The 16,620-nt window shown below is 41.4% G+C and overlaps 1 protein-coding gene across 4 annotated transcripts in view; it reads right to left on the bottom strand.

The window, feature by feature from the left end:
* The window catches only part of GRIN2A (glutamate ionotropic receptor NMDA type subunit 2A), a 441,648-nt gene that overhangs the window by 33,954 nt on the left and 391,074 nt on the right, over positions 1 to 16,620 (bottom strand). For all 4 annotated transcript variants that reach the window (XM_012448290.3, XM_012448292.3, XM_021673516.2 and 1 more), the window contains one exon: positions 14,433 to 14,620. In XM_012448290.3, the coding sequence (XP_012303713.1) occupies positions 14,433 to 14,620 (188 nt within the window). The remainder of the gene's footprint in view (positions 1 to 14,432; positions 14,621 to 16,620) is intronic.

Below are 16,620 nucleotides of genomic sequence, written 5' to 3' on the forward strand. Positions count from 1 at the left end.
CTGAATGAGGAAGCTTAACGTTAAAGCCTATCTGAATACGTCTTCCATTCATAGCCTACCCTCATATCTCCTGTGTTCTTCATTATGGTTGCTGTGTGGACTGACGCTTATAAGTGCCAAACCATTTATGCCTCTGGTTTTCACAATCACCTAGGTCTCTATGTAAACCCAATTAGGAGCCGTGAGAGAAAGAGAATGAATAAAACACTGGGCAAAGATTCAATATCTTGGACTCCAACTGAGTGATTGGGTGGACACTGATATTTGTACTCAACATCTGCCAGTCAAAGGATATGATGCTTCTAAATGCTAAATGTTGTTACTTTAAAGAGTGATTCTTAAACTGTATGGATGGAGCTGAAGACCATTATTCTCAGCAAAAGCAAATTAACACAGGAACAGAAAACCAAATACAGCATGTTCTCACTTTGAAGTGGGAGCTGAATGATGAGAACACATGGATATATAGAAGGGAGCAACACACACTGGGGCCTACTAGAGGATGGGGGATAGAAGGAGGGAGATGAACAGGAAAAATAAACAATGGGTACTAGGTTTAATACCTGGGTAATGAAATAATCTGTACAACAAACCCCCATGACATAAGTTTACTTATGTAGCAAACCTGCACATGTAACCCTGTGCATCCCGTGCGGTGGCTTACGCCCATAATCCCAGCACTTTGGGAAGCCGAGGTGGGCAGATCACCTGAGGTCAGGAGTTCAAGACCATCCAGGTCAACATGGCAAAACCCGGTTTCTACCAAAAATACAAAAATTAGCCAGGCAGTGGTTGGTGCTTGTAATTTCAGCTACTCAGGAGGCTGAGGCAGGAGAATCGCTTGAACCCAGGAGGCGGAGATTACAGTGAGCCAAGATTGCGCCACTGTATTCTAGCATGGGTGACAAGAGCGAAACTCTGTCTCGAAAAAAAAAAATTACATGTAAAGGGAGCAAATGGGAGCACATGCCTGCTTTAAGAATTTTCACTTAAAAGTTATAAAATTCTGTACATGGAGATTCAATTTAGAACACTACATGAAAAGTATAAATTAAAAAAAAAAAAAACACCTTATTGTGTATTAGAATCATCCAGAAAGTATGCAGAAATACCCCACAGGAGGTGAAAATTAGGTGTCTGTATTTTCAATTGGCTCCGCAAGTGATTCTATTGGATGCAAAAATGTCAAAAGCATCTCCACATGCAAGGGCAATAGAGCAGGAGTGTTTAATCATTTTTATATCCCACCACCTGGAGTTTAAAAGCTGCTCAGTTGTTCTTTGTAGAATCAATGACTAGAAGGGAGAATGAATGAATGAACAAATAGGTGAATAAATGGGAAGGGGGTTGTCAATGGCACCCAGTTCTTCCTAACTTGATTAGAAAGTTAGTAATTTACAGACTAGCCCAGCTCATCCCCAACTGTGATTTCTGCCTTTGAAGTCTCAATTTGATTAAAACATGTTTAGCAAGGAACAATAACTTTCTGAAATTCTGGGGATTATGCAGCTCTGAGAAGCTCTGTGGGGAACAAGCAATTCCAGCAACCAAGACAGGTCTTTGTGAACCTGGAGAGGTTGCTTTGCAAGCCTGTATCGAGGCCAAACATCTGACTTCTCTTAATTACATTCTGTCCTTGTTTCATTCCTTCTCATCTCTTGCTTCTGGGTCCTTAGTTTTCCCCAAACTGGCAGGGTTGAATGATCTCAAAAATTAGGCTGGGCCTGCTCCCATGGTGCTGGGGCCTGAGGCATGGACAAATTTCCTTCACCATAGAACAATGGAAGAAAAGTGTACGTCACTGTGTCTCCCACCCTCAACTTCTATTGCCAAATGATTTTGCCCAGTACCATCTGCAGGGGAATGGTGCTGTTTCATTAGTAAAAGAGAAAGGAGCGCAGACTTTGGGGTCTGACCTACCTGTATTTAAATCACAGCCTTGCCCCTTTCTGGATGAGAAAGCCTGTCTTCCAAGATGTCTATGAGGGTTTATAGCAGCTGAAGAAGTAATATTATGTAAAGCTTAAAGCAAAGATCCTGGAACCCTCCTGCGTAGTTACCAATTGTGCCAATCTCAGATCTGCCACTTAGCTGGGTAATTCTGGACACCTTACTTAACTGACCTGTGACTCAATTTCCTCATATGTAAATAGGGATTAATAATCATAACTCCATGCCATTTAGTCATTGTGAGAAGCAAATGAAATTAATATAAAGACTAAACTCTGACCATTTTCTTCTCTTGCCCAAAGCCCTATCTAAGGGACCTGAAGAGTCACACCCTTCAAACAATAAAGTCTCATGAGAGGGGTTTTATTCCATGCTATATAACATGGCTTACTTTCCAACTTGACTCTGGCAGAACATCACATGACAGATAAAGAAGGAAGTCAAAATATTTTACCCCTAAATACGTTTCTTTGCCATATTTTTAAATGGCTTGCAAAACCATTCTTGTTGAGGAAAATTGCATCTGTAAATATTGTCTACTAACATAACAAGATCTTTCCCCATTCCAGGCCCTCCCAGTCTTGAAGAGATTTTCTTAGAGTCTAGCATCTTTTAGAGGTCTGAATAGAAAACATCTTTTAGAGGTCTGAAAAGAAAACACTGAATAGAAAACACTTCAGGCACATAAGAATCCTGGTCTCCACAACCCCTTCTCTTAACCCAGAAACTCCTTTCTCTTGATTCCAGGCCTTTAGATAATATTTAACTCTTTCAACCAATTGCAAATCAGAAAATCTTTGGACTTTAACTCTACCTTTTACTTGTGCCCCCCAGCCAGCCCACTTCAAGTGGTCCCACCCTATCAGACTGCACCAATGCATACCTCACAGGTATTGATTGATGTCTTTTGCCTCCCTAAAATGTTTAAAACCAGGCTGTAGCTGTGTCATGGGTAATGGCCCTCACATTCGGCTCAGAGAGATCTCTTCAAATATTTTACAGAGTTTGACTGTTTTCATGGATAAATACATACAAGAACTGAGCACTGAGATTATTTTGTGACATGCAGTTAACCTTCTCATAAGTGTTACTTATTATGATAAATATCTGTAACAATCATGGTAGCTGTTGAACTACTTCCACGTGGAGAAATGAAAAACGGTCCCATCCTCTCAAACAAGGTTTTCAGATGCTCTGCAATTCCTTTCCCTCCATTCTTATTTTGCATTTATCTCTTTAATTGGGCTGAGGCTGCTGGTTGTAATGGATGTTGTTGAGTCATCTCAGGACATGGGGACCTATGTCAGGAAGAACTGCTGGCAGGGAAGCCATCAAAAGGCAGATTAGACATCTCTGAGGCAGGAGTGAGTCACCAGTGGTCTGTGCCTTGTATCAACACACTGGAGCCGAAGAGAAGCAGTGGATGGCTCTGAGACATCTTCAGTTTCATATGCAACATGGCTAATTCTCTGTTTAATAAAACCAGCCTGCTCTGTGGATGCAGAGGCTAAACATTGCCTAAACTATCACTTAGCAAACATCTCTTACCTCTCCCACTCCTTCTTTCTTTGCCTCTCTCTCACTTTACTGCTCCCTTTTTTTCTATCCCTTCCTTTCTCCCATCTTTCTTTACTTTTTGACTCTGTTCTTTTCTCTTCTATTTAGTTTTTTTTGAGATGGAATCTTATTCTGTTTTAGTAGGGATGGAGTTTTGTCATGTAGCCCAGGTTGGTCTCAAACTCCTAACCTCAAGTGATCTGCTTGACTTGGCCTCCCAAAGTGCTGGGATTATAGCCATGAGTCACTATGCTTGATCTTCTTTCCTCTTTATCTTTTGCCATATCTTCTTCCTCTTCTTTTTTCCCCTCTAATTTCTCCCTCATGTATCTCTGTCCCTTTTTCCTTCTCCATCCTACTTGCCTTTCTTTCTTCTTTTTCTCATTTTAATCTTTTCCCTTCCCTTAGGAGAACTGGACAACTAACTTTAAGTCTTCTTTGCCCTCCCGCCCCTGTTTTTTGAGACAGAGTTTCACGCTTGTCACCCAGGCTGGAATGCAGTGGCATGATCTCGGCTTACTGCAACCTCCACCGCCTGGGTTCAAGCGATTCTCCTGACTTAGCCTCCTGAGTAGCTGGAATTACAGGCACCCACTACCATGCCTGGATAATTTTTGTATTTTTAATAGAGACCAGGTTTCACCAGTTGGCCAGACTGGTCTTGAACTCCTGACTTCAGGTGATCTACCTGCCTCAGCTTCCCAAAGTGCTGGGATTACAGGTGTGAGCCACAGCACCCAGCCCTCTCTGCCCTTTTTATCTGTTTCCATACAGCCTACACTAGGCACCATCAGACTTGTTCTGTAAAGGGCCAGATAATAAACATTTTGGGCTTTGTAGCCCTTACGGTTTTGGTTGCAGTGACTGGACTCTATATGTGATTGGGTTTCAATAAAACTTTATTTTCAAAACCAGGTAGTAACTGGGATTGGGTCATGGGTTTTGATAAATGCTGAGGGAAACACTCTTTCTCTTGGTCACCCTCTTCATCATAAACCAGCAGAATAAAGCAAAGATTTCAGCCCCATGTTCCTAATTGCTGGGCTCCTGAAGATACAGTCCCTGGCCACTCTCTCCCAGGTTCTTGATTAAAGAGATTGAATCCCATATTCCAGAACCCTCCCTAGATCTGGTGGACATGGAAGAACCATAAGTTCTGATTTACATCGCTGACTATTATGTTGGCACACCTGAATTCCTGTCTGAGGTTAGAGAATTTGGAAAACAAATCTTGGTTGGTAAGATAAATGAAACACACACACACACACACACACACATAAATAAATGAAAAAGGATGCTTTTGACTGTTTCAATTCTTAGGACTGCAGCAGGAAGTTTAGCAAAAGACACAATAAGAGCTTGATTTAGTTTGGTAAAGGGTCTTGCTAAGACAAAACTTTGCAATGATCACTCCTGGTCGTTGGGGTTTTAGAATTCTCTATTCGTGCTAATGACATTGCAATAAACAAAACCACATCAGTGAAGTACGGCAGAAATCAAGGGTGTAACAACACAGCTTTATTTCACAAGCTCTTCCTTGGGGAAGGGATCAGAGCTGCAGTTTGGAAGAGGTTTGCATGGAAGAAAGTAGGGGCTGTGAACAGGACTGGTTTGTTAAAGAAAGACATCAACCAAGGGTATGTGCCTGGGAGCATTATGGACATGAAACTTATCTACTGTTTCTCCATTAGTATGCAGTCTTGCCTGAAATAAAGCACGCATTTTGGAGTCCATGTTGCTACTCTTGTCTTGCCTCTACTGGGCTACAGGGAAGGAGGGGGTCCTGGGAGACAGCATGGCTCATTCTATGGGAGGCTTTTATGAGTTGGATACGGCTGGTGACCAATATGCCTGGAGATACCCCAACTGTCCTTTACGACCCTTACTCCTACTGCAGAGGTCAAGTCTTTCCAAAAGACACAGAACAAAAGATCATCACTGGTTTTGTGTTCCCTTTGTTTTGTTTTTGATATATAATTTGTCTAGGAGGCTGAAAATCCGGGTTTGAGCCCCATCTCTGCAGTCCCTCGCCGTGAATCCTTAGGTTAGGTCACATCCCCTCTCTGGCTTCGGTTCTCCTTTTACTGGACTAAGTAGCAATTTGTGATCCACTACAGCTGTAAAAACCAGGGAATATATAATTCTGTTGGTTATATGCCTCATATTGCATATATTACATATATGCATATATATGCCTCATATGCACATTACATATATTGCATTAAAGAGCTTAAGTAATACAGGGATATTTGACTATTATAATATACAAATAAGACAATGGAGAAATTTGCCTCTACCTTATAGTGAATACAATGTTAAGAGGCTTGGGAAGAGTGTCATATTGGGCAGTGATTCAGTGATTACTTCCTTGCTTCTCTCTCTAGAGGTATCTAGTGTCCTTTCTCTAGAAAATGAAGTCCCAGGCTGGGAGCGGTGGCTCATATATGTAATCCCAACACTTTGGGAGGCTGAGGCAGGCAGATCACAAGGTCAGGCGTTTGAGACCAGCCTAACCAACATGGTGAAACCCCATCTACTAAAAAAATCCAAAAGAAATTAGCCAGGTGTGGTGCTGTGCTCCTGTAATCCCAGCCACTTGGGAGGCTGAGGCAGGAGAATTGCTTGAACCCAGAGGCAGAGGTTGCAGTGAGCCGAGAGAGTGTGCCATTGCACTCCAGCCTGGCAACAGAGTGATGAGACTCTGCCTCATAAAAAAAAAAAAAAAGAAAGAAAAAAGAAAGGAAATGAGGTCCCTTTCATTAGAGAAGATATTAAATTGATGACATAAGTCTTGCAAAAGTGTATTTGCAATATTTTCTAATTTATCCATTTGTTCATTCATTAAACAAATTTTGTGTATGCACCTGCTGTATGCCAAACTCCAATAAGTCTTGCAGTAAGGGAATGGCAACAAGGATGGACATGGACAGTGTATGCCCTTGAAAAACCTACAATGCTGTGCACTCAAGTGGGCCAGAGGACATGGAGAGGCCACAATGGCATCTAATGGGGCCAGCTTCTTTATATACATTTTCATATTTAATCCTTAATTCTGATTTCAAAATGAAAAAAGTGAGACTCCAAGAAATTAGTTTGTCCCAGGTCACGCCACTAGGAAACTAGAACCTTCATCTTACTTATTTCACTTCTCTTGCTTTGCTAAATGCCACAAGCATGGAGAAAACGGAGTTCACAGGCAGGGTGTCTAGCTTAGAGTGTTTTCTGGGAGTCTTCACAGAGAGAGCACAGAGGCTGAAGGATGGACGAGATGTCAAATCAGGAAATGGGGTTAGGAAAAGAGGGAAGAAGGAATTCCATTTTTATAGGGTGTTGCATGCAGCAATCCACACTTATCTAAAAAAAAATTCAAATGGTGAAAATTTGGATGCTGTAGAAAGTTGAATGGGAAAATATTCAGGGGAAAAGGGCATTCAAGGACTTCCCCAACCCACAATGCCAAACCATTCCTAAGCCAGCCCTAAGAAGATGGTCTGTGAAGCCCTCTCAGTGATATGGCATCCTCAGAATGGATACACATGTGGTCATCACCGCCTGAGCTGTGGGACTGTACAGCTCTATCCCAGACTCTCATGTCAGCCCAAAGATATTAAGCTGGGAAGTCGATCAAGGGCAGTGTTGAGGATATTAGCAACCCATCCAGTGGCCCAGAGCAATTTATGAGAATTCTAATTAGATACAAGGACTTCTGTAACTACACAAACACTCTCTAGTCTCCCTGGAAGCATGGAGTCTCCTGCCGTCAGAAGCTATCCTGTATGCTTCAGTGGAAGAGCGGCCAACAAAAAAAGGACTCAGGATGCCAACACTGACCCACTCGGAGGGACGAAGTGGGCTTCTTCATTAATTTCCCTTCCAAGGTTCCCCCTCTCCAAGATCTGTGAGCATCATCATGCTGAATGGTGCTTTTAAAGCCCTAGAGTCCATTGCAACAAGGTTCCTTATTAACATGAGAGCAGGATTTGTGGTCCTTTCCAATCTGTTAACAATCTAGATGAGTCTTTAAAATGATTGCTGGCAAGAGTTGCAGTACAAAAGCAACAGAGAGAACCTGATTAACTAAAATTGTGTGTGTGTGTGTGTATCTGTATCTTTCAAATATTTAACATAGGATTATATGTCCAAAGATGATGTAACTAGGGCCAACCACTAGTTTTAAAACTTGGAGAGTCCAGGCAAACTTGGTTGAGTTGGTCACTCTATTAATGTAACTTTTTTTTGGAGACAAGGTCTTACTCTGTGACCCAGGCTGGAGTGCAGTGGCATGATCATGGCTCACTGCAGCCTCAAACTCCTGGGCTCAAGCAATCCTCCTGCCTCAGCCTCATGAGTAGGTGGGCCTTCAGGCAAGTACCACCGTGCCCAGCTAATTAAAAAAATTTTTTTTTTGTAGAGATGGGTTTTTGCTATGTTGCCTGGGCTGATCTTGAACTCCTGGATTCAAGCGATCCTCCTACCTCAGGCTCCTGAGCAGTTAGGATTACAGGCGTGAGCCACTGCACCTAGCTTAATATAATATCAATGCAAGAGATACATGTGCCATATTTTTCAAATATTTTACATGTGATATCTATTATATATACCTAAATATGATATAGGTGCAATTGAATATACCATATACATAATTTTTAAAATATATGATAAATATATACATTTAATTTCATGTGTTAAAGGAACTCAGACTAGATGTCAGGGATGAGTAATGTATATTGGAGTTTAAAAATAAATCCATGACCGTTAAAACTGAGCAAAATACAAGGAAGAAGATTAAATGCTTCTCAATGCTAAAAAGTATTACTTATAGCTAAGCTGACCTGGCCACCTGCAACCCAGGTTTCTCCCTGCAGCTTAGTTTAGTGGAAAAATGATCAGAATTGGAATCAGATGAACTAGAGCCAGTTGTTACCTCTAGAAATGTCTGAACAGGGTGTTGTCCATGGGTTGGCACCATCAGCATCACCTGGGAGCTTGTTAGAAATGTTGGGTCTCAGGCTCACCCACTGAAACACAGTCTTTGTTTTAGCAAGATCTCCAGGTGATTCTTTCTCATGTATAAGAACTACACCAGAGTATTATAGGAAGACTTACTAGGATATTACATGTGATGTGCTTGGCATAGTGCTGAACCATAGATGAGAGGCCCCAAAACAATTGTTTCTTTCCTTTTTCTCAGCATCACTTGTGTCTGAATAATAAAATTAGACATTCTTGTTTTCCTCAATATCTTTTTTTCTGGCCCCTAGACATCAGAAGGGTTTGACCTTTATGATCTTCCTTCTGCTTCTTCAAATCCCATATGTATACCTACATAACAATCCTGCAAGATCTACACATGTACCCCAGAACTTAAAGTAAAATAAAAATAAAATAAGTAATTTAAAAATCGCAAAATGCATGAGATAGATGGGACCTACGAGATTCCCTGTTCACCTTTACTTTAAAGCCAGAAATGCCTTTTTTTTTTTTTTAGACTGAGTCTCACTCTATTGCTCAGGCTGGAGTACAGTGGCACAATCTTGGCTCACTGCAACCTCCACCTCCCAGGTTCAAGTGATTCTCATGCTTCAGCCTCCCAAGTAAACTAGGATTACAGGTGCCTGCCACCACACCTGGCTAATTTTTGTATTTTTAGTAGAGACAGAATTTCACCATGTTGGCCAGGCTGGTCTCGAACTCTTGACCTCAAGTGATCCACCCATGTCGGCCTCCCAAAGTGCTGGGATTACAGGCATAAGCCACTGTGCCTGGCCCCAGAAATGCCATTCTTTAAGTCCAAGTCTTACCCAGTCTTCAGGTTCTCACTCAAGTGTCACCTTTTAGAGACCAAGAAGAATCTGGGTACTCAATTAAGAGTTGCTGGTTGCTGGATGAATAAATGGCTGAGGCTTCTTTGAACCCTGGCCCATTCTATTCTTTGTCTAAATCTTGCCACTCTTGTTTTCTTTATGAATCTAAGGAAACTAGTTAGGTCTCATATTTACCTTTACCATTTTCTTATCTACCCAACACACCTAAGAATATATATGTATGTATACATATATACATAAGAATATATACCACATACATAACATATGCATGTATGTATATATGTGTATATATGTATTTATGTCTACATATGTGTATATATACCATGTGAAACAAATTTATATATGTGAATTACTAGACATATATTTTGATTTTGGGATTAGATATTTTGCATTTATACATTTGTCAACCTACTGGACTGTAGTAAGTTCACTGAGGAAAAGAAGAAGAAAAAACCATGACATACTCTTCTTGGAACATCAGTGCCTACCAAGGCGTCTGTTTCTCAGTAAATGTTGGGTATTGATGCTGATCAATGCTGAAAAATACCTGTGAGCATTGTTACTCCACTACTGAGAGCCAAAGATGCCATGGTGCACTCTATCATTTTAGAAAGACCACAGACAATTAGATGGGAAAAGGGAGGTAATGCCTTGCTAGGATCCTGTGTATGCCTCCAGGCAGATGAGCAGCCCTTTTCCTAGGGAAATGCGTGGCAGGCTTCATGTAAGAGGTTCCCTCAATAACCAAAGACTCCATTCAAAGGTTATATTTATACAGCTTATTAGGAAGATTTTTTATACTTTTGACACTCATTAGACTCATAATCGTCCACTAAAGCTACTGTATAACAAGAGATAAACACTCCATTCTAGAGGATGAATAATTAGGTACTGCTCAGCACTGTGCTCTTTACACGTCTAATTTTAGAGCATAATTAATCCTGTTGAAGCTGCACACAATAAGTGAAATATTTATGCAGCTGTGTAAATACATGAATTCATGTATTTACTCCTAGAGAGACATTCAGAATTGGTCATGGCTTTCCGGGAAGATTATCTGAAGACACCCCCAGAGCAAATGGCATTTTCTCTCCCAAGTCTTTGCCTCCAGATGGCCTCTAGAGATTAAGTTGAAAAGACATATTTCCCAAACCCAACAGTCTGACCAGGAAGGCAATGAGCCAGAACAGAAAATATCTATGAGAACCTAGATGTTTATAAGTATATGAACAAACCCCTGGCCTATCTAAATGCTTTTACTGTTCATTTTTATTTGATGCAAAGAAGACCTTTTCTCTTTAGCACAACAAAAGTTCTTTCTGTGTTACTAACTCGACTATATTAATGCCAATGCAACATTAAAGAAGTTGTATTTGATACTAGAGTTGTGCACAGGCAACTATGATGATGATAAGAATGAGAAGGGTGAAGTGGGGAGGAGGGTTGTGGTGATGGCCATGATGGTGGTGATGATGGTCTTAATGAGGATGATGGCATTGGTCATGTTGATGATGATGATGATGATAATGATCATGATTGATGGTGATGATGATGGTGATGGTGGTGATGATGATGATTATAATGATAGTGATGATATCAGAGGCGTGTGAATCAGGGCAACTCCATCTTAAATAAGAGCTGAGTAAAATGAGGCTGAGATCTATTGGGCTGCAATCCCAGATGGTCAAGGCATTCTAAGTCACGGGATGAGATAAAAGATCAGCACGAGATACAGGTCATAAAAACCTTGCTGATAAAACAGGTTGCAGTGAAGCTGGCCAAAACCCACCAAAACCAACATGGCCATGAGAGTGATCTCTGGTCGTCTGCACTGCTACACTCCCACCAGCACCATGACAGTTTACAGATACCATGGCGACATCAGGAAGTTACCCTGAAAAAGGGGCACTTGTTTAGCATGTCATCAAGAAATAACCATAAAAATGGATAACCAGCAGCCCTTGAGGCTGCTCTATCTATGAAGCAGTCATTCTTTTATTCCTTCACTTTCTTAATGAACTTGCTTTGACTTCACTCCATGGATCTGCCCTGAATTCCTTCTTGTGCGAGATCCAAGAACCCTCTCTTGAGGTCTGGATCAGGACCCCTTTTCTGTAACAATGAAGGTGATGGCTAACATTTATTGAACCACTTGTATGTTCCAGGGTCTATGCTAAGTTATGTACTTTTTTTTTTTTTTTTTGAAACAGAGTCTCGCTCTGTCGCCAGGCTAGAGTGCAGTGGAGCGATCTCAGCTCACTGCAACCTCCAGCTCCCAGGTTTAAGTGATTCTCCTGCCTCAGCCTACCGATTAGCTGGGACTACAGGCATGCGCCACCAAGCTCAGCTAATTTTTCTATTTTTTTAGTAGAGATAGGGTTTCACCATGTTGGCCAGGATGGTCTCGATCTCTTGACCTCATGATCCGCCCACTTTGGCCTCCCAAAGGGCTGGGATTACAGGCGTAAGCCAACGTGCCCAGCCTAAGCTAGGCACTTTATGTGTATTCTCTCATTTCATCTTCACATCAACCTCATTAGGTAAATATTTCTGTACCCTTTTACAGATGAGTAAACTGAGACTAAGAAAGATCAATTCTTTCATAGAAGTATTTTAAGTGGGACAGTAGACTTAGTTCAGATGTGCATTAAATCACTCCTTCCTAAAGGATTTATAAATCTCAAGAGTTTAATTAGTCATCTTTGATAGATATCTTAGAGAATTAAATACAATAACAGTCTTCCCTAATTGGCCCCCTTCCAGAGTAATGTCCCTGAAGTAGAATCTTTGCCACTTACTAGCTGAGGAACTTGCCTTCTGAGATTCAATTGCCTCCTCTGAAAAGTGGGAATAAGCAACATTTGACCTCATAAGGTTCGGAAGGTTACATTGAGGAACATATGTAATGCATCCAGTATGATGATTGATATATCCGAGTCCCTAAATATGTTAGTTGTTTTACAATAGATGTTTTGAGAGTAACACCAATGGTAGGTGGGGCTAGAGTTAGAACTCATGTATTTGACAGATGTCTATCATGTTTAAAAGTTTCCTGCCAAATGAAATACATGTTAACATCAACCATTCATCCATACACGTATTTATTCATTCAACCCTTCATTGACCAGTTACCTGCGATGTTCAGCATTTTGTTGTGTAAATGCTGGAAATAAGACTCCTGTTTACCAAGTAGTTCACCCCTTGTAGGACCTAGCCAGCCCTGTGATAGGCAAAACATTGGGCCCCAATTCTTCAGTGTACTTTCAGTGTTCACACTTTTGCCATAAAACTTCAAAACCTATCTCATGAAAGGTATAGTATACCTGCAACCCCTTGACCATGAACTTGGCCACCTGACTTGCTTTGGACCGAAGGATGTTAGCAGACATGAACGTGACCAAGCAGCGACTTGAAATGTGCATGTGCAGTTAGGTGTTGCTTTCTGTGCTTCTGACATAGCCAGGAAAAGAGCTTCCCCAGGTAGCTGCTACCCTTTCAGACTGAGACACAGAATAAACACACGTGGAACAGAGGCCACACTGCTGATTCATGCGCTTCTAGCAGGAAGCAGAGGCACTATCCCCACTCCAGGCTGAGGCAGAGCTTGTCCACTCAACATGCGCTACCATAAGCAAAACAATGTTTATTGTTTTATGCCTCTAAGATTTTGCCACAAAAAGCTGACCAACACAGCCACAAATCATTATTACACAGCAGAGAACATGGCCAGTGATCTGAGACAGGTATAAATGCCCTATGGGGAGTTCAAAGATTCAGATGTTCTTATTTGGAAGTTAAATATAAAACACATTTAAAATGTTTGATGGCACTGTGAGAATTTAGGGTTTAATTCTGTGAATAAAAAGAAGATAAGAAGCCACAAGGAATTATGTACCTCATTCAAATTCATACCAACCCTGTGTACTAACTAACCTCTGCCTATTTTGATATTGCATTTCACTGCAGTGGTAACTAGATTTTTTTCTCCCACCTGTAGCCAGGCATAGCACATTCTGTAACCATCTCTGAATATAGACTCCACCCATTTGAATGGGGCTTCTGCGCTATGGCCTGAGCCTTCCTATCCTCCTCATACTGAGCTCATTTTTGGTGTTAACCTGCTATCTGAGCTGACTTTTCTTTTCACATTTCCTCAGTGTTAGCAACTAAAAGGAAACCAACCTGCCATTCCAAGCCATGGCCAGCCTCTAAAGGCCATGCCAGGAAACTCCGGGCTATAGTGAGATCACCAGCTATAAAGTAGAAAGGGCAGACAGGAGGAAATGCTTCTGGTGACACAGCCGGCCCAAGTGGCTGTGTAGTTGCATAAATGCCAGAATCTCATCAGACTGTAATAGAGATTGCCTTTCCTTCATTTCTCCATGGGATAAGAACATGAGCCACCATGTTGGTACAACATAACTCCACCCTGAGTCACCCTTGGTGAGTCTAGGAAAGAGTCTTTGACCTCAAAATGCATCAGGAATCCTTTCTCTGGAATGAGATTGGGACTGATTACAGCCTAGTTATATAATTTTGTGCAGCTGGGTCTCTCAACCACAGCCTACCAACATGTGGAGTTGGATAATTCTGTGTTTTGTGATGTAGGGAGCTGTCCTGGGTCCCGTAAGGTGTTTTCCTGCATCTTCTATCCCTGGTCTCTATCCATCAGATCCCAGTAGCAAGCAGATTCCCAGTCATGATCACTGAATGTGTCTCCAGACATTGCCACATGTCACCTGAGGGACAAAATTGCCCTTCACCCTTTGAGAACCACTGCCCTAGAAAGAAGTCCTGTGAATTCTAACTTAAGTCACCAGGACTTTCCTGGCTCCTTTTTCTAAACCTATTTAACTCTTTCCTAAATCCCCTGAAAGAGACTGAATCCTTAGAATACTTTCGTTTGTTAAACTTAGTTATCTAGAATTGCTTTCCATTATAAGCAACCTAAAGAACCATGGTTTCATGTGACAGGCACTCAGTACATATTTTTAGGGAGCAAACTCATCATGCAAAGATCCACTGGGAAGTCCAAGAGCAAACAGAGTGAGTGTGAGAGTCTCGAGTTCCCCTAAAGAAAGGGGTCACCCGGGGTCTTACCATCACCCACAAACTGAAGCAAGGCCAGGTCGATCTGCCTCTTCCAAGGAGAGCCTTTCTGAAGGGCAATTCCATAACCGGTGGTGGCAAAGATGTACCCACTCCCGATGGTCACCAGCTTGCAACCTTCATCCCTCCCGGCCTTGTAATTCAAAACCGCAGCATCGTAGATGAAAGCGTCCAGCTTCCTGAAATGACAAGAAACCAGGGGGTCATAGGGGTGGACAGGTACCACCTCGGGGCCCAGCTCCTGAGGCCTGATCCAGAAAGCATCACACACTTTCTTTCATGCTGGCGATGATGACTCATGGCCTCTCCATCCCTTCGTCATAAAAGGATCTATTTTTAATGAGGAGATAAAAGCCAGAACCTTTTCTCTCCAACTTACAACAGGCAGCTAAATAAAGACATGAATGATCCATATACCCAAGTGAGTAAACAGTCGAGTTTGCTGGTTTGCTAAGTGTTTGTCCTTAACACTCCCAATGTTGGAGAACAGTGGCCTATTTAGAAAGGTTTGCATCAGAACAAAATAAACCACTAAGGGGCAGAAGAATTTGGTGGTAGTATGTACGAAGGGGATAGGAACTAAATAGGAATGATATTTTTTCCTCCCAAAAGAAATATGTGTGCTGCTTATTTATCATACAGAAATTATTGCAGAATTTAAAAAATTCCAAATAATAAAGTATTAAAATATAATTTAAAAACTACCCATAATTCTATAACTCAGATGCAACTTTTGTTAACATGTTAGTGAGCAGCCTTCCACATTTTTTAATGAGTATGCACAAACACGCATACACACACGCCAGAGATTGGCAAACTTTTTCCTATAAAGACAAGATAATAAATAGTTTAGGCTTTTTATTATCATGGGCCATGCAATCTCTGTTGCAGCTATTAAACTCTACTGTTGTAGGGTGTTATGGCTGGACCATGTCCACCCCCAAAATTCATACTGAAGTAGGATGAACTCCTAATCCACTGTGGCTGCTGTCCTTATAAATAGGAGAAATCTGGACACAGACAGGCACACAGGGAGAACGCCATATGAATACTGGAGTTATGCTGTTACAAGCCAAGGAATTACTGAAAGCCAGGAGAGAGGCCGGGAATAGATCCCTCCCTGGAGCCTTCAGTGGGAGCGTGGTCCTGGAGATGCCCTGCTTTTGGACATCCAGCCTTTAGAGCTGTGAGAGAGCCACTCTGTTGTTTAAGTCACTCAGGTTGCATTCCTTTGTTATGGCTGCCCTAGGAAACCAATACATAGCACCAAAGCAGCCATAGAGAATGTGTAAACAAATGAACTTTGCTCTGTTCCAAGAAAATGTTATTTAGAAAAACAGATTGGTCCATGGGCTGTAGTTTGCCAACCCTTGTTTTAAACCTGAAAATGTTATTATACCACACAAACTATTTCACAAATAGCTTTCTTTTCTCATTCCATACCTAGGGAGTGTATTTCCATATCAATAAACATAGCACATTTAAATTCTTTTTTGATTTATTTATTTTTATTGAGGAACAACATATGTGCAATAAAATGCTTGATGACTTTTTATATATGTATACATTATTGAAGTCACTATGCAGTTCAAAAAGTGGAATGTTATCATCGCCTTAGAAATCCTGTGCACACCCCAGAAAACAAGCATCAGGTAATCTCTCCAATGGCACAACTGTGCCTAAATATTATTAGTTGTTTTTATTATTCTTTTCATATGGAGTCTCACTCTGTCACCCAGGCTGGAATGCAGTGGTGCAATCTCAGCTCACTCCAACCTCCAACTCCAGGATTCAAATAATTCTTGTGCCTCAGCTTCCAAAATAGCTGGGATTACAGGCACCCACAACCACTCCTGGCTAATTGTTATATTTTTAGTAGAGATGGGGTTTCACCAAGTTGGCCAGGCTGTTCTCAAACTCCTGACCTCAAGTGATCCACCTACCTCAGCTTCCCAATGTGCTGGGATTACAGGCGCTGCTTATTATTAGATCCCTATCAGTGTGCCTGCATATTGTTTTTAAATGTTAAAGTTATTTAACGAGGCTGAAATGATCACTGTGGAATGCAGGGATGAATGTCTCAACTCTAAAATGGGTAAGAAAACTAAATCGGAGATGACTCAATTCATGACACTTTCTCAACTTTATTGCCTTTCTTTCTTTAACAACAAAACATAAA

The sequence above is a fragment of the Aotus nancymaae genome, unplaced genomic scaffold (genome assembly GCF_030222135.1).
Source record: "Aotus nancymaae isolate 86718 unplaced genomic scaffold, 86718_ANA_hifiasm-v0.15.2.pri h1tg000049l, whole genome shotgun sequence".
Taxonomy (NCBI): domain Eukaryota; kingdom Metazoa; phylum Chordata; class Mammalia; order Primates; family Aotidae; genus Aotus; species Aotus nancymaae.